This window comes from Notothenia rossii (assembly GCF_949606895.1).
Source record: "Notothenia rossii genome assembly, chromosome: 1".
Classification (NCBI taxonomy): domain Eukaryota; kingdom Metazoa; phylum Chordata; class Actinopteri; order Perciformes; family Nototheniidae; genus Notothenia; species Notothenia rossii.
The window spans coordinates 83,954,342-83,975,508 of record NC_136912.1 but is presented as its reverse complement, the minus strand read 5'-3'; the positions used below and the strand labels follow the sequence as shown (position 1 = coordinate 83,975,508).

The 21,167-nt window shown below is 42.1% G+C and overlaps 1 protein-coding gene across 4 annotated transcripts in view; it reads left to right on the top strand.

Moving 5' to 3' along the window:
- The first annotated feature begins 538 nt into the window (after positions 1-538).
- pex5la (peroxisomal biogenesis factor 5-like a) overlaps positions 539-21,167 on the top strand; it is a 93,782-nt gene continuing 73,153 nt past the window's right edge. For all 4 annotated transcript variants that reach the window (XM_079665119.1, XM_079665117.1, XM_079665116.1 and 1 more), the window contains exon 1: positions 539-972. In XM_079665119.1, coding sequence (XP_079521245.1) covers positions 952-972 — 21 coding nt within the window. In that variant the 5' untranslated portion in view covers positions 539-951. The remainder of the gene's footprint in view (positions 973-21,167) is intronic.

The window sequence follows — 21,167 nt, the reverse complement described above, 5'->3', positions numbered from 1 at the left end:
CCTACAAACTTACCATGAAACTATATGACCTGCATAGTTTTGGTTATATAATTGTGTCTTCCACTAATTGGACAACTGGGAACAACAGCTCAATTGCTCTGAGCATACAGATATCACGAGCTTTCAGAAAACGCGTGCTATTCATGGTTTCCTTCTAGCATTTAATTAAGAAATTGCACGACATGTTACATAACAATATGCCAGAGAGAACTTAGGAACATAAACATATGTTTCAACAATATAAATTGGCCTTACATAATATGTTATATAATGTAACATTTATTTACGTAGAATTCAATATATGTATGAACAGTATGTGTATGTATGTGTAAAATAAATCTGGAATACAGCCATCTGTGTTTTGTGAACACTGAGATGTTCTTGTGTGCCTCCTGCACGAGCACGTCAGCACTGGAGGAGGCTCCAGAGGGCTGGGTCAGAGGGAGTGTAGCAGGAGAGAGGAGCACAATATAAGAAGAGGATGAACCCGGGGGAGCGTCGTTTAGACCACAGCCGAGAGAGGAGGAGAGGAGAGAGGGAGACAGTCAGAGGCGAGGTGAGGGACCCAGAGAACAGATACGCGCAAGAAGGCAAAGCGTTCAGGATTGAACTCTTAAATCGCGGTGATTTCTTTTTTTCCACAAGGACTGCAAAGGTGTATTCCTGTCCTAACCCAGCGTCAGCACACCGTGAGGAAAGGTAAAAGTGAGGTTTTACGTTGCACTCCTCTCGCACCCGGCGCGTCTCGGTGTGCTGGATGAGCGCAAACTGTGAGCTTCAGAATCCGAGGAGAGGACAGATCCGCTCGGTGTCCTCCGGACCTCCTGTCCAGGAACTCCGCTGAAGCTTTTTACATGTCAACTATTCTAGTCTGACTCTCTGCTTCACAAGTCTGGAAGAAGTCTGAAGCATCCGCTGACGGAGAGATCCGCTACCGACTGTGTGCTCAATATGTACCAGGGGCATTTACAGGTAAGTCTGCCTCTTTGTGCCTGTTCACCTCCCATGACAACACACAGTTGTGATGGAACACATGAAATGATGTGAAAAACATGTTTATAGAATGAGACAATCACGGTTAGTCCACAGCAAGTAGAGATGTCTGAACAAAATGATCTGTACGTGACAACAGAGACGTCTATGGTGTTTCTAAGAATAATCATGACATGCTAATTAGTACCTGTTAAGTGGGGGACGCTTGCTCGGAAAACAGCACACATATTGTTTAAATTGACAAACCGAGGAACTAAAAACGTGCGTAATGTGCCAAGTCAGCTAGAGCCAGCATTGGCAAAAGTCATTGATAAAAAACAGAGCTGTAGCGCGACTATTGCACGTGCATGTGCATGACACATGTAAACAGGAGGTAAATATACCGGTTTAAACGTTGCAGCTTTGACACAACCAATCATTACATTTTTTGGCGTGCATGCCTATGCTCACGTGACGTCATGCAACCTGACGTTAATTTTGGTACTGCAGACACTTACAATATATGTAATGTCACATGTGATTAAAACTGAGCTCCACACCCAACAAGACAAGAAAGCACACAATGTTCAAAACATGGAAAGTATATCTTCCAGACCTAACTAGCTTCCATCACTGATTTAGGCTAACATTTTTATAACTTTTATTTGAAAACAATGGGCTCACAGTGCAAAACATAAAACTTCCTTAGTGGTTAATGATGGCCTCTTCTCTTAGATGTATGGATTGTTGGTTGACTTCAGCTCCCAGACAGTTGATTATGTAATAAAAGACCTCTCCTGAGTCAGTACTCTGGAGCATTAAAGACCAACATTTAATATTTCATGGTATATTACTCAAGCAGGAGCATTCATTGAAAATGCATGAAAAGGCGGTCGGCAGCTCTAGTCTGGGCTACCCGACTTATGTTTGTTAAAGGTAAATGAAAAGTCTGTGATACCAAGTAATGATATGCAAAATACACATCAAATAAACACGTGTTTTATCTTTTTATCACAATCTTACATGTCTCATCCCATTATGTTTCAATAATCGCACACTTTATATGTTGTTCATCCCATGCATGCAAGTCATTACACTGTGCCTGGTTTAGATCGTAACCGAAATTAGATACTGTCCTTCCCGACCTTTATACAGGGATAATTTAGCAGCAAATGTCCAGTTAATGCACATGGATGCTATATCTTTCGGTAATGTATCTTTTGACACGACACTCGCTTGCGTAATCGATGCATTCATCTTGAAGTTGACAACACGTTCTCCTTGAAGTCAAATGTGCATGTGCATAGAGTATGAAATCAGACCTACGAGAATGTGCGATTAATACAATTTTGTCACAGAGATATTATAAATAAGTTATTGCTTGTGTGGGAAATGGGTGGAGTCTGTTATATAAAGACAGCTGCAGAAACATTTGCACAATTTAAAACGTTCTAATCAACATGAAACTGTTTTTATAAAAGTAAATGTTTTTGAAAAGACATTCGTTCTGCAAAATCTCTTGTTTGTGCAAAAGTTGTAGTTAAAAAGAAAAACAAGTTTAGGCCAGGCTGCACACTTTCAGAACAAGGGGATCTTTTAAAGACGAACCAATTTCTAAAGTGATGTTTTTTATATCTTACATGCATTTTATTTAAGTCACAGTAAATAGTGTTTGAAATCATAGAGTACATGATGTTCTATACACCTTATACAAATCTTTACATATTTTACATTGAGGATCTGTGAATGAAGGCTTGGGGCATAAATCATGGAGAGTTTTGGGACATAGCTTGGAATTGTTAATGAAGCTCAGACTGTAAACAGTTACTTATGTAACAGAGATGCAGCATCAGTCACTCAAGCTATCAGATTTTTTTCCCTAAAGTACGTGTAGATACTCTTGTAAGGATATATTTTTAATACACGACTGTCAGTCAGCAAGATTTGTCAGCGTATTGCAGCTCAGGAAGCAGTCTGCTGTGAGAACAAGATAAGGATGTCTTATCTCTTTTTGTCAGAGTATTTTTAATTGGTTGACCTGCTCATGTCCCTCTTACCTGGTGTACTGTATATATGTGGCTTTAGGTGTTTAATCCATGGAGAGTAAGATATATCCATAAACACCGACATGTTCGCATATTTGCTGCAGATCTGCACACAAAGAGACAATATTGGATGGATAAAATGTCTTGCCATGACCAAATCCAGCCCTCTTGGTTTGCTGGTGAGGGAGGGGCTTCTTCATAGGCAATATCAGAGATAGGCAGTACAGCTTGGCCAAAGTATAACACTGGACTTGTGTCTTCAATTCCTTCTTTATGTCTTAGAAGTAAAGTATAACCAGTATCATTTTTGTGAGGAGAGTATCACCTTACTGTATCAAGTGTAGGAAAAGATTGATGTAGTTAGCGCAAAGCAATTTAGGGGTGTGGATGTCAGCCTCATTGCTCTTCCTGTGAAGGTGCAACTGAAGACGCTGTGAGGCAAGCTGATTCAGCACGGCTGCTCATTTTCATCAAACAAAAAGCTACAGGACATATTGTTACAGTCAATGTGCCGTATATTTCCACTTTGATGTACTACATGTAAGAAAGACCTTGAGTTTGTACCCATTCATACTCCCTCAGATGGCACTTTTCCATAACATTTTGACAGTCTAGATGAATTGCTGTAGCAGTTTCCTTGTTTTGGCATTCATGTTTACAGTAAATCTAATTACTGGAGAGCTTGTACAGTTTGTATAAAACACATCCTGGATTAATGGAAATTATGTTCCAAGGCCTGTGGTTATTTGCTCAGTTAAGCATAACATGCTTACATAATTTGATTCCCAAATACCAAATTCCCCGGAGAAGAAATTGGATGGATACTATCGTTGATCAGAAGTAGATCAAGTCTCATAAGATCGTACTCACAATTCTTTCATTAAGATCCTGATTTATTGAGACGGTAAAGGAATATCTGTTTATATTTTGTCCTCTAGAACTCTGAGTAAATAGGCCACTGGTAATATATAAAATCTCAGAGTTGTCCAAAATGATTTGCTCTATTTGAGTTTCCTGTTCTCTGTTCTGCTTTGATGGTATGACTATGTGTGGTGATCAAGTGCATACTCATGTTGCTCCAAAGCCCTGATAGATTCTGAGTTCCCATTCCCCTCCTTACCTGAATTCATAAACACGCTTGATAATACAACATTAACATGTTGTAAATCAGCATAATTAGCTGCTTTATGAAATGCAAAATAACATGTTCCAAATCCTAATGATTAAAACAATTCTAATTAATGCAAAAATAAAAACAAGTACTGAGGAAAATGTATTGAATAGATGCAAATGCAGCACAATCAACTAAAGATGAATTAATGAGAGTGCAAAGAAATCAACCAATTGATAGACGAGTCGACAGGACTCACACCACAACACCAGCAGGAGATATGCAAGCATGCAGCTCACATCACAAAACACGCATTCATCAATCATTTGGACTGTCAATCAGGCCATCGCTCGTCCTCTGGGTTGAGTCCATTAAATCTCCACTGTTGCACTAAGAGGCTTTCCTCCAGACTTTTCTCCACAGCCGTGGTGGTCAGCTACAGGAAGGACAAAGGGGTCCCAAATTCTTTTTCCACAGAGACCGTTTCCAAGTTTCTTCGATTTAATGAACCATGGTCTATGATTAAGAGCGATTTAATAGGCCTGACTATTTCAAGAGCCAGGATAATGAGTGAAATCAGGTGGTATCCGGCTGGAACGAAGGCTCCACAGACAGTGCTTGTTTGAGGTGTGTGGTAGGGAAGCCAACTAAATGTCTACAAGAACTATAGTTGAGGGAAAAGCTAATGGATTACTCAATGAATATAAATCACAACGAAAATGTTAACTACTGTAGATAAAGATATATTTATATACACCAAATTATAATTTGTTGGAGGATCGGACTAGAAAAAAAGCCATTGTTGAGCTTTAAAGTTGCTCTGAAAGGTGTTTGTGGAGTTAGACGTAGCGTAATTCATTTATTGTTTTTCATCACATACTTGGATTAAATGCCCAACAAAATGTCAAAATGGGTCAAACTGAAGACAAATTCCCTTTTTACCTGTCTTACCTCAAACAGGAACAGAATCTTACTTCAACCCTTAGATGCACGAGTGACTGGACCCTACACTCTTCCATAAGTGGGTCAAAAAGGACCCGTATTAGAATAATGTGTTTTTATGTAATTTTTGTCATTTTGGTTAAAAGAAATCACTTATATACTGTAATATTTAGTATTACATTTTGGTTCACACTAGAAATATTTTATATTTAATCTTTCACTATTTATCATTTTAGACATTTTTGACCCACTTATGAAGCTTGGGGTAGTAATACAAAAACTACAATTTCTTAAAATCTAGATTACAAATTTGAATAGCATGATATGCAAAACATGTTTTTTGAGAAATAGCTGGAATATGAAATGATAACAAACATTTAATTACAAAGATACTTCACCACCTCACCAGGTCAAAAAAATACCCACTTATGGAAGCTTGAGGTAGTAATACAAAAACTACAATTTCTTAGAATTTAAATTTAAAATGTAAATGGCATGATATCCAAAACATATTTTTTGAGGAATAGCAGGAATATGAAATGATAAAAGAAAGAAAACCACCTCACCAGGTCAAAAAATACCCACTTATGCATCTAAGGGTTAAATATTCTAGATGATCAAACATACCAAAATGTCATGTCCATTTAATGCTCACATAATACTGTCATGCTAAAGGAATATAATGGGGAGGTTATAAATGTACATGCTCAAAACACATTGTCTTAGTTTGCGCTTGTGCCACACTATTTTGTACAATTATATTGAAATATTGTTTCAACGTTTTTTTTTAAAGTTTTGAGGATTTCAAATAACCTTACTCCAAATGCTTATGTTTGACTTACTGTAGCACATTGACATTGAGAGCGTCCTTCATTTCCGATGGAGAGGGCGGTGTGCATCACAGTGATTCTGACATATTTCTGGCAGGTTTGAAGCTAAAGGTCAGCTTTGACCCCAAATATGTTGACCTTTCAATGATTGTCCAATGGGCTTTGGGTATCACCAGGGGGCAGGAGTTTTACTGCCGAGAAGAGTGCTGGCCAGGGTTATTAGTGCCTTCTTTAATGAAGTTATACCCTTCTGATTACACCAGAAAACTTTCGAGCACAGCAGAAAGCTTAATGGAATCGCAGGTTAGAAAATTATTATTTTAATCATAATTGTCATTACATTTGAGTTGTAATCCCTAGCATCTTGTCTGCTTCAGAAAGTGATGTGTTTGACATATTGCAAGCTCACTATACTGTATGTCTCTTCGCTCAAAAATAAAGAAACATCAGTGAAACGACACAGTAAGGTTTGCTGAAGAGACCAAATAAACAACCCAATGGATTTGCATTTTGCAAGGTGGCTGACATCCAGTCATCAGTAACTCGGGCCAGTGAGGGGGGGTGGGGGGGGGCGGGCATGATGGCTGTCCTCTCCCTGGATGGGTAGTTGTTGCTCTATCGAGGCGGTGAGCAGCTTGTGGAGCTCGTAAAGCGACTAGAGGGAGACTAACAGTGATTCGAGCCTACATCAGCAGCAGTTGCCCTATAAGCTGATTGAGGGTTGTTGGTCTTGCTCACATAGCATGCAAATGTGTTAATTGTGCCTTTCTCTGTTATCTGTGCTCTCCTAACACGCACCCACAAATGACAAAGTTAACATTGTGGACTCGTGGGAGGGAAAGAGGAGAAAAAGACAAATAAGGATCATAAACTAGACAAATCCTAACCTGCTTGAAAGGAAATTATGTCATATTACAGGCATGCTTTTAGTTTTGACAGAAATGGTGAGTGTTGTGTCCACCGTGGCATGAAACCAGCTCACAACCCTAACATTCCATTTCAAACTGAATGTCATGGGGCTGCCTTGAGACACACACACACACACACACACACACACACACACACACACACACACACACACACACACACACACACACACACACACACACACACACACACACACACACACACACACACACACACACACACACACACACACACACACACACACACACACACACACACACACACACACACACACACACACACACACGCACACACACACGCACACACACACGCACACACACACGCACACACGCACACGCACACGCACACGCACGCGCACACACTCACACAGCAAATGTCAACACACTGTATCAGGCTTTATCAAGCCAGACACCTGTATCTGAGAGGGGATGCAATCAATGTGAAACACCCACATTCACAGCTTCACAGCTCGACATCATTCTCTGTTTTGGAAGATTTCCTCTGGGTATCTGTCTGCTCCGAGTCAGTTATCACAGCAGCCCCACATGGAGAGTCCCCTGAGCTACTGTACAAAGCTACATTTTTCTCCCACAAAAGTAGGACAAGCCCCGGCATCTTTGTTGCGTGGGGGCAGAGGGCTGTGCAGAAGGATGGCTAGCCCATCCATCTCCTCGCCCAACCCATTCATAACAGTCATTCTCCAACTGGGAATTAATTTGCTCCAGGAACCAGGCGTCTCAGCGCCCGAGTGGAGAGAGCATGTGTTTGGTCCTCCGGGGAGAAATGAGGTATCATGGATGAGAGCTGTTGATAAACAAATATGCACTTCATTCTGGCAGATGTGAGCAGGATTTTCCACTAGATATAAAAAGGGACTTCCCAGAGAGATTTACTTTCACTTTCCCCTGGGTTAAGGTATGAAATACGTATATTGTGCTCTAAGTCTGTGACTCTTCTTCAGACAGTTTAGGATTGAACTGAAAAAGATGATTTATCAGTTTTAGTTCTTGAACTGTAATTGTTTGCTACTTCCAATAATCATAATAGCAACATTTCATCATTATTAGCAACTAACCTAGATTAAACATTTCATTCAAAATGTAGTCTATATATTGTCAGAAGACTTCTTTTTCTCCATAATCCAAATTGAAGTATTTTAATGTCCTGTTTTGTGAGACCAGCAATGCAAACCGAACGATACTGATTTGACAAAGATATAAGACAAGGAAAAGCAGCAGATCATTGCCATCTTTAGTAACACAGCATGACTCAGCATGACTCTAGGGACAGTAATGTTGGTGTGTCAGTCCACTGAAATATCACAATTTAAAGATGGATTGCCATAACATTTTGTACAAGCATTCATGGTCCCTGAGGGTTGAATCCTGCTGACTTTGAAAACTACTTACAAAGAGGAAAAGTCACCTCAGTCTCACTTTATCAGACAGAATGGAGGTTAATGCCGTACAGTTCAGCGTTTTGCTTTAGGGCCCATCAACAGTCTTTAGGCTTTGATTTTCCTGGAATTAGAATGCTACCTTTACTGCTGTTATAAGCTGTGTTCCAACCATGTTGATGAACTAGCTGGATGATTGTGTAAACTACATAACGATGTTCTTGTAATTTTAAGAACACCCCTTATAAATCTCGCCCTGATATTTACATTTCTGAAAGTCCAATGTCTTGACCAGTATTGAAATTGCAATAAAGTATTGTTTTCAAGTTCAACCCGTCAAAATTGACAGGCTTCATTATATAGGCACTGCAATATAGGTTGGCTTACAAGCATGTTGATAGAAAAACATACGGATGACCTTCTGACACTGTTTCTTTTTGTATCAAATGGCAAAAAAACGTTCTCATTTAAAGAAAATGTTGTGTGCGTCTAAACAAGAGTTGGATCAAAAAAGTTGAAAAACACAGTACACTGAACAAGCTTGAAGATTACAGTTTACATAGGACAAGTGCCATCCGAGTGCTTTGAGTGCGGACAGGCAGATAATGAAAGTTCACGCAAACCATGAATAGGTCTTTTCATTCTTAAACAGACTTACACTCATGCATGTTATGTACAGTATGTGCTTTTAGGAAGCAACAGTAAAATGGATAGTGTGAACAAATGCATATATTAAAGGGGACCTATTATGCAAAATCCACTTTTTCATGTCTGTTATATATAAACATGTGTCCCCTCTGTGTAAAGGGATTCTGGAATTTTCAGGAAAAAAGATTTGCTCACTTTTTGTCCTGATCCATTTATATAAAAACATGTCTGAAAATCAGCTGATCAGATTTTGGCCACTTTATGATGTCACAACGATTTTTTGGCTTGTGTAACCATTAGCCAATACCCCCCCCCCCCCCCCCCTCACCTGAATCTCCTCCTAGAGCACTATTGTGTTCTTTTTAACCAAATATCTCTCAGAGGGGCGTGGGGAGGGGCTCCTTATTTTCATTTAAGTAAAATATACTTTTGAAACAGGCCTGAAACAGAGGGGTTTATGGGATGCTACAATGCATGATCTGTTTGGTATTTCAGCCAAACACTTCAGTGACATGTTTTGTATATATCTGAGACCTATAATATATTGATGAAAAACATTATAATAGGGGACCTTTAAAGGGGAGGTTTATCGAAAGGCAGTTACAGCTACATGGGGAACACACAAAACACTGCATCTTCATCATGGCTCATTCTCATCACTGTTTTTCTGGGAGAATCGGTTTTCCCTCCTCCAGCAAGAGATGCTCATCTTTTGATTTGCCGAATCTCGAAATCCTTCCTCTGGATTTAAACCTAGCAACTCTATCTTAACCCTCCGCCCTACGCAATAGCTCTTCCTCCTTTACTCTGTGATCTTGTCAGATAATTGCAGGAGAACGCTTGGCAAAAAACAAGGTCTGTAAATTATCATACCAATTAGTGTGTACCCACAAATACCAATTACCTCCCCCTCATTATTACGACTAATGACAATTTCAACACTCTCCGTCACAGTATACAGCAGGGAAAAGGCAGCTGTTTTCAGAGAAGTCAAAATAATTAAATGTAAACTGAAGCTGCTCTAATTCCCGTAAATTAATTTCAAGAGCTTTCTGCAGCATGAACCAATAATTTGTCTCTTCAAAGCTCTTTTGTGTAAGGCTGGAGTGAAAACAGGAATCTTTGATGTTATTTGTATACGCTGAATGAAGGATGAATTGTTGAGGATAATGATACTGGAGCCGAAAATGGTGGCAATTTGAAATTATTTGTCAAGACAGACAAAGATAATGCATGCATTTGTTTAGCGTCTTGTGGCAGATGGATTTACAGCAGTCCTCGAAGAAGAGTCAAATAACACCACTTTCCTTCAGTTGTTCACTAAGTGTTTTCACTGGAGTGTATTTCAGAGTCTATAAAGCATAACTTTCTGTAGGAGTTTTGGAAGTGGGAGAGAGGGAATTGCCTTGCATTTCTATAAATACCTTTGAGACATGCAAGCAATGAATACTCTGGCAGAAGTTAAGGGCAGGGCTGCAGAGCGGAGCGCAGAGAGGAGCAGGTTGTACAGATGGGATGTGTGCAGAGTTCAAGGGTACACCAGCTGAGAGGTCCAAAGGCAGAAAGGTTTCGTTAGCAGAGCGGGAACCGACTCCCTCCCTGGAGCTCTCCCACAGGGCTCAATCTGACTCTGACTTCATGTGCATTCTCAGCTCATCGCGTGTTCGAGATGCAAATAAAGTACCTGCTTGCTATTGTGTGCATCTGTATGCCCGTGAGCATGCAGGCATGTTCACACAAGTGTAGGTAATATAGCATGACATGGATGTGTGATTCAGTGTGCCAGGGAAGAGGTGGAAGGCCCTGCCCCCCTCCCCCCCCCCCCCTGACTTCTCTCCAAACATGCAGGGAATGAACGATGCTTCTTGGCAGCCCATTGAAAGACAGTTCATGTTTTCATACATATATTGCATGGGTCATCGGCTAAGGTCAATGAAGCTCCTGAAAGGACAGCAAAGGAATGAGTTTCTTGGATAACCTTCTATAAAGTTCTCAGATTTGATTGGTCTTGGTTCATAGTTTTTTAAAGTAATGATATTTTTGGTATGTGCTGCATTAGAAATACTTGGTCATAAATCTAATGATTAGCGAATGAGTAAGTGAAGCTTTATTTATTCATGATGGCTCATCGAGAATAAGATCTCTTGAACAAGAAAGACCGGGAAACAAATGCCACACAGTGTATGAAACTGTTTGGCCAGGTGCTGACCTGACCCTCTTTTGGCTGGGTTCTGGTGTCAGCAGTCACATCTTTAAAGGAACTATCTGAAGAAAACACTTTACAAATAGCCGAGGTATTGACTATTTGTAAATGTTTTTTCTTAGCCTGTTGTTTTGCGCAACACCGCCCCTGCAAAGCCACTGGTTTGAATATCAGAATATGATTAATTCACTGCAGAAACATTTGGAAAGTCTAGAACAGTGGTTCTCAAATGGGGGTATGCGGACCCCTGGGGATATGCGGACCCCTAGGGGTACGTTTGAGTACTGCAGGGGGTACTTGAGATTTATTTTATGTTAATGAGAACCAAAATCATAATTAATGCATTTAAACAAACTACTAATAGCAGATGAACTACTTTATTCAAAAGTTTACAATAATTCTGGAGAATAAAATGGGAAAAATAAACAGGATGCTCTCTTTTTCTCTCCCTCTCCTGACAGCCCGTCAGTCTCGTGCAGCTCGCTGAACCTGTAATGAGTGACCCGACAGTAAAGAATAAATATATTTATAACTAGTTTAGCTTGTTCTAGAGTAGATTTACATGCTCATAAAATGCTCATACTGTATGTTTTGCTCTTCATTCCCCACGCCCCAAAATAAATAAATAAATATACAAATTTTAGGAAAAGTTACGAAGTTTGAGCAATGTGGGTTTTATATGAACAGTTACACATATTTCAAAACGCGAAGTGTAATAACTGTAGTTTGCCTCCCTGTCAGAATGACAAAGATCCTCAGTGAAGCTCAAGCCCATGTTTCTCACTACATTGTAAGTACAACTTATTAAAAAGATCAGTTCAATGCAACTAATGTTGTCTTAGCGTTATTGCATGATGTTAAAATTGGTTTGCCATGAATTTAGTGATGGATTGTAAACATTTGAAATGTAGCATTTAAGTGTTTCTCAGTTACAATGTTGTTGGTTTAATAAATCAGACACTGATGGTGCAGCACTGTACTGTACCTCTTTATATAGGCATTTTTTCCCTAACAAATAGTTGTTGCGCTGATCAGGGGGTACTTGGCTGAATTTTTTGTTCAAAGGGGGTACATTATTGAAAAAAGTTTGAGAACCACTGGTCTAGAAGATAACAATGAATCATTTTAGCCTCATTAATGTAAGCATATTGCTAAAACTGAGGTAAGCCGGCTTTGCCAGTCGAAGTCTAATGGTTATGCTCAAAAGTAGCATGTGTTGTTCGTACTCAACATATTTAATCAACTGTCAATAACCAGACCCGTTCTGATAATAATGTAGTTTCATATTATAAATCATAATTACCCTCTTTGGTCCTTAAGGTTCTGTCTAAAGGAAAACACTCTAAATTGAGCATCGTCATTATCTTCATGTCCTTGCCCACTCTCTTCACTCAAGTAGAGAGTGGGTTAGGATATGAAAAGGAGAAAAGAGAAGGAACATTAGGTCGATAGTCTCAGTGGGAACTACTGTACGTTGACGGAGAAAAACAAATGTCTAAATATGAAGTGACATTTTAGTTATTTGGGAACAAATACGTTTAGGATGCCGAGGACAGGAAAACAGAAAAACAAAGTAATGTCTCACTATTTGTGCTTGTCTAAAAAAACAACTATCATTTCTATAAGCCTCATCTTGTGTGCCATTGTATCTACCAATTCATTGCTCTCTCAGCGTAATCCATCACTGACAGAGACAATTACGGCCTAGTGGTTTCTGTGTGTCTGTATATGAGGAAAGGGGCCTGTGTGTTAGTGAGGGGCTCGCTGGCTGTGAGGATGTCTAGTTCAAGTAATATAGATTCCGGGGTTTGGTGCTATTTTGGGCTGTGTGTGTGGTATGCTTCTGTCAGATCACCACACAGAGAAAGTGAAGAGATTGATTAAGTTGAACAGTCTTCCATGCCTTTTCCCCTATGTGTCACATATGGGAATACATTCCAATAAACCATATACAGTAAAAGAATGTCAAACCCGGGTATCTCAGTTTCTCAGGATGTCATACAGTATACAATTCATTCAGGGGTCACTTCATCAAGACTGTTCTGAAATGTTGTGAAGTGAGCAAGATTTCCTAAAGTTCAAGTATGCAATGTTGTTTAAGAATTACAAAGAGGGAAATATGCTTTCCCTCTGCAAAATCGCAACAAAAATAATGATGTGGCATTTTGTTAGCGAAGTGGCATCCTTCTGCATTGGAGGCGTAAGTGTATAGGCATTGGTTGAATTTCTGAATAAAATATTGTAAACATGGATATTTTAGGGAATGCAATGTAGTATAGTACAGCTCAATCACATAGAATACCTCTGTCCGGTGTTGCAGAGTTCATACAGTATTAATGGGATAAATCTGACACAGAGCTATAGATCAAAGCCCACGCCATACAGTATAACTCCGGCAGGACAGCCAATACTGTGACTCACCTCGAACGACCACAACTCATAGAAACATGGCTGATGTTGGTGAGGCTTTAATACTCTGGTTAATATGATAAACAAGGGGAAACATGCAGGGAACTTTGCCGAGGTGTATAAATCATCCAAATTAAAAAAGAAGAATCTTTAAGACATTGTCATCTAAGATAAATCGAGTGCACATCCAACTGGGAGATTCCTAGTATAACCACTGTCCTCTACTGCTCGTCCTGGTGTTGTTCTTCCGGACCACATGGGAGCCTCACTCAGGTTCACCTTCATGTTTTTAGAGGTGTTCAGAACTTTACTTTTCCATCACTTTTACAGAGAAGTGGGTCCTGAAATTGAACTGGTGACTCTCTAATGGAATAATATGGACTCTCCTTTCAGAAAGAGAAGCAGATGTCAGAGCCATGATGCTCCATTAAGAGTTTTTTGTTTCCAAAAGTGTGTGTGCATGTGCTTGCATGTTCCTGTGTATGCTAGCAAATACAGATGTTTGAATGTCTTTAACTCCCAAAACGTTACGTATTTTAGGATAATATGAAATATGTGTGGAAATCGAAGTTTTTGCTTGATGCTATAACTAACAAGCTTATTGTCAAGAATGTTTTTATGGGCATGTCATCAATTTGCTAAATCTTATATAATATGATCTTCACAATCCTGAGTTCATGAACCAAGATGAGTTGTAAAAATGATCACTATATAGATATAAAACTAAATCTAAATATTAGTTTTGCCATTTATTGTATGCAAAATTCACAGGTAAGATTTAGGGTTTGCATAATACTGTATGAACTCAATGTTACACAGATAAAATTACAAGTGTCAAAGCAGGTGCAGTGGATGCTAAAGTGTGAACAACAGACGATCGGCTCCTGTAAAGACGCTTCCTGCTGTTTCAGCTCATTAATGCTCTGCAGTGTAACAAAGTGGCGCGGCTCAATCATGATGCCTGACATCAATGCACACCAAAAGCTGCATTTTGTGGAAGCCTCTAGATGGATGAATGAAAATAAACTTGAAGCAGAGATAAAGAATCACGATCCACTGGTATTTCTGGTTTGCTGAAAATCCATTGTGATTTATCTCCACAGACATTAAAACAACATACAGGCTTCTTTTGGAAAATCTATTAAAAAAAAGTAATGTAAGGATTTACTCGAGTTCATTTAGAGTTGATACCTTATAAGATTTATCTTGTTATATTTTAAGTGAGCTGTTGAGATAACAGCGGCGGTACCTAAATCTGTACGGTCCGATGTTGAGGTCGTAGAAATCAATGAATGGCTGTAAAACATGGCTCTACAGAAGATATAGAAAGTTGAGTGTACAACAACTTTTAAGTGGTCTCTTTGGCCTCCAGCACTGAATCAACCTGAAGTGGATTTGCTGACTAAAGAAAAACACTCTTTCTTCTATCACAACATAGTTCAAGGTTACAAAATACCTCTTCATGAGATTAGATTACAAAGACCGACTCGAGAGTGTAACCTTTCTACTTTCAACATTTCTCCATTCCTACTCCTCTACCTCACCTTAAGAATGTTATCACGTCAATTAAATCCTATCCTCCAGCTATACCATATACTCCAGAGTAGTTGGACAAGCTGCCAGGGAAAAGGTCAGTCAGAGCTTTTACAAAGGAGAAATAAAGACGGAGAAGATAGAAGACTGTTGTTGTTCGGAATGACAGGAAGAACTGACACAAAACAACAGAAGGTCAAATTGCACTCACTTACAGATTTAAAGAAATGTTTATACTTAGTTTTCTCTAACCTTGTACCTTGAGACCTTTTCAAACTGCTTTCATTAAAGTTCAATTTCAACAACTCAAACTTCATAAAGCTTAGTTAGATTGGGGTTTGGGTGAAGTGAACAGAATCAATTGAAAGAAAAAAATATTATTATTCCTATTGATTATTCTATCATTTCTTTATTTCATCTGGTCAATAAAACAAAACACAAAGATATGAAGTTTACTATAAAATGGGAAAAGGTCAACCAGCTGGTTATTGATGAGCCAGCAAGAGTGCATCTGTAGCATACTGTACAGCCATATTAAGGGCTCTGTGAGGCTGCTTTAAGTTTCAAAACTGTCCCACATTTCACAGGAAAAAGTTGAATGCCACCACTGACAGGGTTCATCCTCTGGGCACCATGGATACCAGTAGAAACTTCCATTGCACTTCAACAAAAAGTTATAATGTCACTCTTGATGCGCAATAAGTTAAGAGTAATACATTCACTCATATACTACCTATTATCAACGTGCTGCCTTTCATCTGCATTATTTAAAAGTGAAAAATGTCAGTGCACAGATCCCGTAAAGTGTGTTTGAAGACGCTGCTCGATCCAGCAGATTCATTAACTCCCATCCATCCTACTAATAACTAAATCCAGGCAAAGATATTTCTCCTCCTGCCGCTGACAGGCCGTGAGTGCATATTGTAAATTTAAATTAGCAACTCAAAGGTATCCAGCGACACATTCATAATATAAGTAAAACAACAGCAGGATCCAGCTCCATCAATCTGGTTAGAGTATTATTATACAGCATCATCTTTTTTGTTAATGTAAATGAGTTTGTTGTGCACAACACAGGATCTGTTCATGCTTTGAAGAGTGATATAATGCGTGGCATTTTCACTGCGCTGTTGGGATTCTCTTTTATGGCCAACAGCTTTAACAGACTGAAACTGTAAGAAAATGACGAGTTGGACGTATCAGAGATGAGATGGTTGCCTCTTCACAACATGCTCATTATTAAACTTTGTTCCTCTCTGCATTTATTTGCCGCACAAAGTTTTCCAAAGGCAGCCAGACAGCGCGGAGGTGGAGTCTCTCCAGTCTGGAAGTGGATAAGAGAGGGTAAACTAAGCTGTTTTACGTGATTACGTGTGCCTCACAGACCCTTGTGTAATCAGAACTGCTGCCCTCATCTAATCTTGTGTGAAGAGTACCCTCCTAACCCCCGACACCCTCACACACACATCAGTCTATTCTAGATGACCAGTAATGAAAATGTCCATTGATTCGAGCAGGAAGTCTGACAAATGATATGTAAAAAGCTTCAACAGCAGCATGAATGCCTCATCAAGAATAACCACTCAAGTCTACTTGACAAACCTAACCCGAGAAATTCATCATTTTACATTTACTTCCTGCAATTAAGGCAGCTCTTTAGAAGGATTGGCAGGTAGCATGATGTATCCAGTCAGTTATTATCAAACGCTGATGAAATAACGGCGCAAACTTGATGACACAAAAAACTGCCTCTCCGTCATCAGTTTAAAAATAGAAACCTAAATTGTCCACACATCTGGAGGCTGTTGTGTAATCTGAGATCTCCTGATCGATGCCCGGGCACAAAGCCAGCCTCTGCTCCAAACTTGTGAGTGTTGTGTTGAGGAATCCCTTTCCAATTTCCTCTGTGAATATCTGTTTCAATGCAGAAAGGTCCTTCAGGCAAACACCCAATAATTACAGATAACCGAGTGAACCCATTTTGGTTAAAGGACATCCTTTGTTGTCATGTTCATCCTCTGTTTAAGCAATCAAAGAGGAAGGGCTAAAATAGAAAATTGATGTTAAAACGTTGTTAGAGCTATGAAAAAGGGTCAAAGACACACCATTTCAATGTGACACTTTTGTCATAAACTAAGGTTCTCATTCATAACACTCCGTTCGATGTCTCACTATGGGATGCGCCTCAACGCGTATGCAAACAGAAGCATCAATCTCATTACGCCAATCCTGATTGGCTGGTGATCTTGACGTCAGCGTCAGGGAATCCACACACCCTATAAGTAGCTTGCGCTACGTCGCATGCGTCATTCAAACACCTCTTCTCGCTTCAGAGCACATCTCGATAGATCGTAACCGGGCTAGCTTAACTGTCCACAGACTGAACCCAAAGCTAACTTTCGGTCGACGGGCGCTCGCCGGCTGCTTTTCTGCTTCGCAAGAAGACTGTTAATACTAACACACCAGTTAGTATTGCAAACCGACCTCACCGTTTTTTCTTCGGAAATAATGGTAAGGTTTTGATTTTTTTCAAGCTAGCAACACACCTGTTGCTAGCTTGCCTTCCCTCACTACCGACACCATGGTAGCGTGGAGGTTTTTTCTTTTTCTCTCTCACACCAGAGGAGAAGAAGATAAAGATATTAACACACCAGTTAATATTCTTTGAGAATACAAAAAAAATCTACAGTTGGAATATATGGAGGACGAAGAGGATGCCTCTGAGTTCCTCCTGTCCGACTCGGATGAGCAAGAAGATGATATCTTCGTGTCATCGGCTCAGGCTGCAAAGCCGGGAGCGATGGCTGCTCTCCCGGGCGATAGCGCACCAGCTTCGCCCTGTCTGAGCATGGACCTGCAGGCCGTGTGTCAGCGTGCCGCGTCCAGGCTAGACATCCCATGGCCTGAAATGGCCAAGGAGACCTCCAGGTCCCGTTACGAGGGGAAATATTTGCCCCAAGCAACGAGGACAAAGAGGCAACTCCTTCCGGTCTTCCCGGAGATGTTGGATGAGGTGTCGGTCTCGTGGAGAGACCGGCCCTCCAGCAACAAGGCCCCAATCCAGGGTGCCTCCTCCCTAGACTGTGATGGTATGGAGAGGCTCGGCCTGCTCTGCATACCGCCTATGGAACCGCTGGTGGCAGCCCACCTCCTACCGAGGCTGGCTCTGACATCGAGCAGGAACCCCACGCTGCCGGCGAAGGCGGACCGATTCCAGTCAACCATGACTGAACGATCCTATAGAGCCGCAGCGTTGTCCGCCAGGGCTTTGAACGTTTCCTCGCTGCTAACCGCATACCAAGCGGAGCTCTGCGAGGATCTGTCAAGCAATCCTGGACCGGCCGTTCTGGACGAGATAGCCGCGATCACGGACATCTGTCTCCGTGTTCAACGCTGCACCATCCAGGCCACGGGCAAGGCAATGGGAATCATGGTGGTGCAGGAAAGAGCTAGATGGCTCAACCTCACCAACCTCCCAGACCGGGAAAAAAAGGATGTGCTGGACATGCCCATCCTTCCCGAGGGGATTTTCGGCTCCGCTCTCGTCTCCATGCAGAGGAGATGCGAGTCGAAAAAGAAGGAGGACGAGGCCCTCCACCTCTGTCTCCCTCGAAGGGTCCAGCCGCTGCCTCCACAGCGGCAGTCCTTCGCCCAAGCTACCTCGAACCCTGCTCGGTTAAAAAATACCGAAGCAGCAGAGGTCACAGCTCGCCCCGAGTCCCCAGCCCAGGCAGGAGACGAGGGCGAGTTGGCCCAGAAAATCTCCGGTTCCGGCTGCAGCCCAGGCGCAGCCAACCCAGAATTTCGGCCAGCAGTCGAGGAAGAAGAAGCGGGCGGCCTGACAGCCTCCTCTTCTCCCCTCTGTGACAGAGCTGGAAGTCCACGGTTCCCCAGCTCCAGATGTGTTCCCGCTGCCTCGAGAGATGCCTCAACGCCATCCTCAAGTCCGCAAAAACTCAGAGGGTAAGAGACGTGACATCTCCGCTGGCTCTAAGGAGCAAATAGTGGAAGATGCTCACAACATCTGCTTGGGTTTTCAAGACAGTAACACGGGGCTACAGACTCCAATTCGCTGTCACCCCCCCTCGCTTCTCGGGCATTCTGTATTCACAAGCCCGAGGAGAGTCAGTCCATATTCTAGAGAGAGAGATTCTCTCACTCCTAGAAAAGAAGGCTATATCTATAATACCCGCCGAGCAGAGTCAGAGCGGCTTTTATTCCAAGTATTTCCTCGTTCCCAAACGGGGAGGGAACGGAATTCGGCCAATACTAGATTTGAGAGCTCTGAACAAATATCTCAAAAGATACAAATTCGGAATGCTCACTCACACGTCTCTGCTGCGTCTCGTGCAACAAAATGACTGGTTTACATCAGTCGACCTGAAAGATGCGTATTTACACATCCCAGTATATTACCCACACAGGAAATATCTGAGGTTCGCATTTCAGGGGGTCTGTTACGAATACAGAGTACTTCCCTTCGGTCTGTCTCTCAGTCCAAGAGTGTTTGTACGATGTACGGAAGCCGCGATAGCCCCGTTAAGACAACAGGGTATTCGCCTGGCAACCTACCTAGACGACTGGCTGCTTCTCGCACAGTCGGAACAGGAGGCTATTACGCAGACAAATGTCCTTGTAAAACACCTGCTCAACCTGCGTTTCATAATAAACACAGAGAAGAGCATGTTGTGCCCGGCACAGACTGTACTCTTGCTGGGTTTACACCTGAACTCGGTGCCCTTTACAGCCCGCCTGTCAGTGGAAAGAGTGAAAGCTTTCAGAGCATGTCTCGCTCATGTCCAGCTGCGCAAACATGTTCTCTTCAGATCATGCCTGCGGTTACTGGGGCTCACAGCGTCAGCCATCCTGGTCGTACGACTGGGAAGCTTACACATGAGGGAGTTTCAGCGCTGGGTAGCCGCTCTAAAACTAAACCCCACGCGTCATGGAGCGCGGAGAGTGATGGTCACTATGAAATGCGTAATGGCACTGCGCCACTGGCTGCACCCGACTTTTCTAGTACGGGGTGTGCCTATGGGTTCTGTCCTTTCACGGAAGGTGGTCACCACGGACGCATTTCTGAGAGGCTGGGGAGGTATTTACGAAGGTCGTCCAGTGAGGGGTCTCTGGAGCAGAGACCTCCAGCGGGCGCACATAAATTACCTGGAGCTTTTAGCGGTGTTCCACACCCTGAAACGCTTTCTGCCTTTTCTCAGAGGACACCATGTCCTCGTGAGGACGGACAATACGACCACAATATCGTATATAAACCGTCAAGGGGGTTTGCGCTCTCTCCAGTTACACATGCTGGAACGCAAACTGATCTTGTGGAGCTGCGGTCGTCTCCTCTCTCTGAGAGCGACGCACGTACCAGGAGTGATGAACCTCGGGACAGATCTGCTGTCCAGAGGCGTACCACTATATGCAGACTGGACTCTACATCCAATGGTTGTGAGTCAGCTGTGGGTGCGTTACGGCCGAGCCGCGGTAGATCTGTTCACATCAAAAGAAAATGCTCACTGTCAGCTTTTCTTTTCAATGCGCGATCAAAACGCACCGTTAGGCGTGGATGCGCTCGCGCACGTTTGGCCTCCGGTCCTCCTGTACGCGTTCTCACCCCTGGCTCTGATACCCCCAACTCTGGCCAGAGTGAGAGAACAGCGCCACACAATGATCCTGATAGCTCCGCACTGGCCTGCAATGTACTGGCTGGCGGAGATTTATCAGCTGCTGTGCGGTCAGCCGTGGCAGCTCCCGCTACGCAGAGACATACTGTCTCAGGCGGGGGGGACGATCTTTCACCCTAACTCAGAGCGCCTGGCCCTATGGGCCTGGCTCGTGAGTGGTACAATCTGAATACAGTGGGTCTCCCGCAGAAGGTGATAAACACTATTCAGAGTGCAAGAGCTTCCTCCACCAGGTCTCTCTATGACTGTAAGTGGAGGGTGTTTGAGGAATGGTGCCTTCAAAAAGGGCACACCTCTTTTCAATGCCCTGTTGGGGTGATTTGATCATTTCTACAGGACCTAATTGAAAAACACAGAGCTTTCTCTACGATCAAAGTGTACCTGGCTGCTATTGCTGCATGCCATGTGGGCTTTGAGGGAAAGACGGCCGGCCAGCATCCCTTGGTCTGCCGTTTTATGAAGGG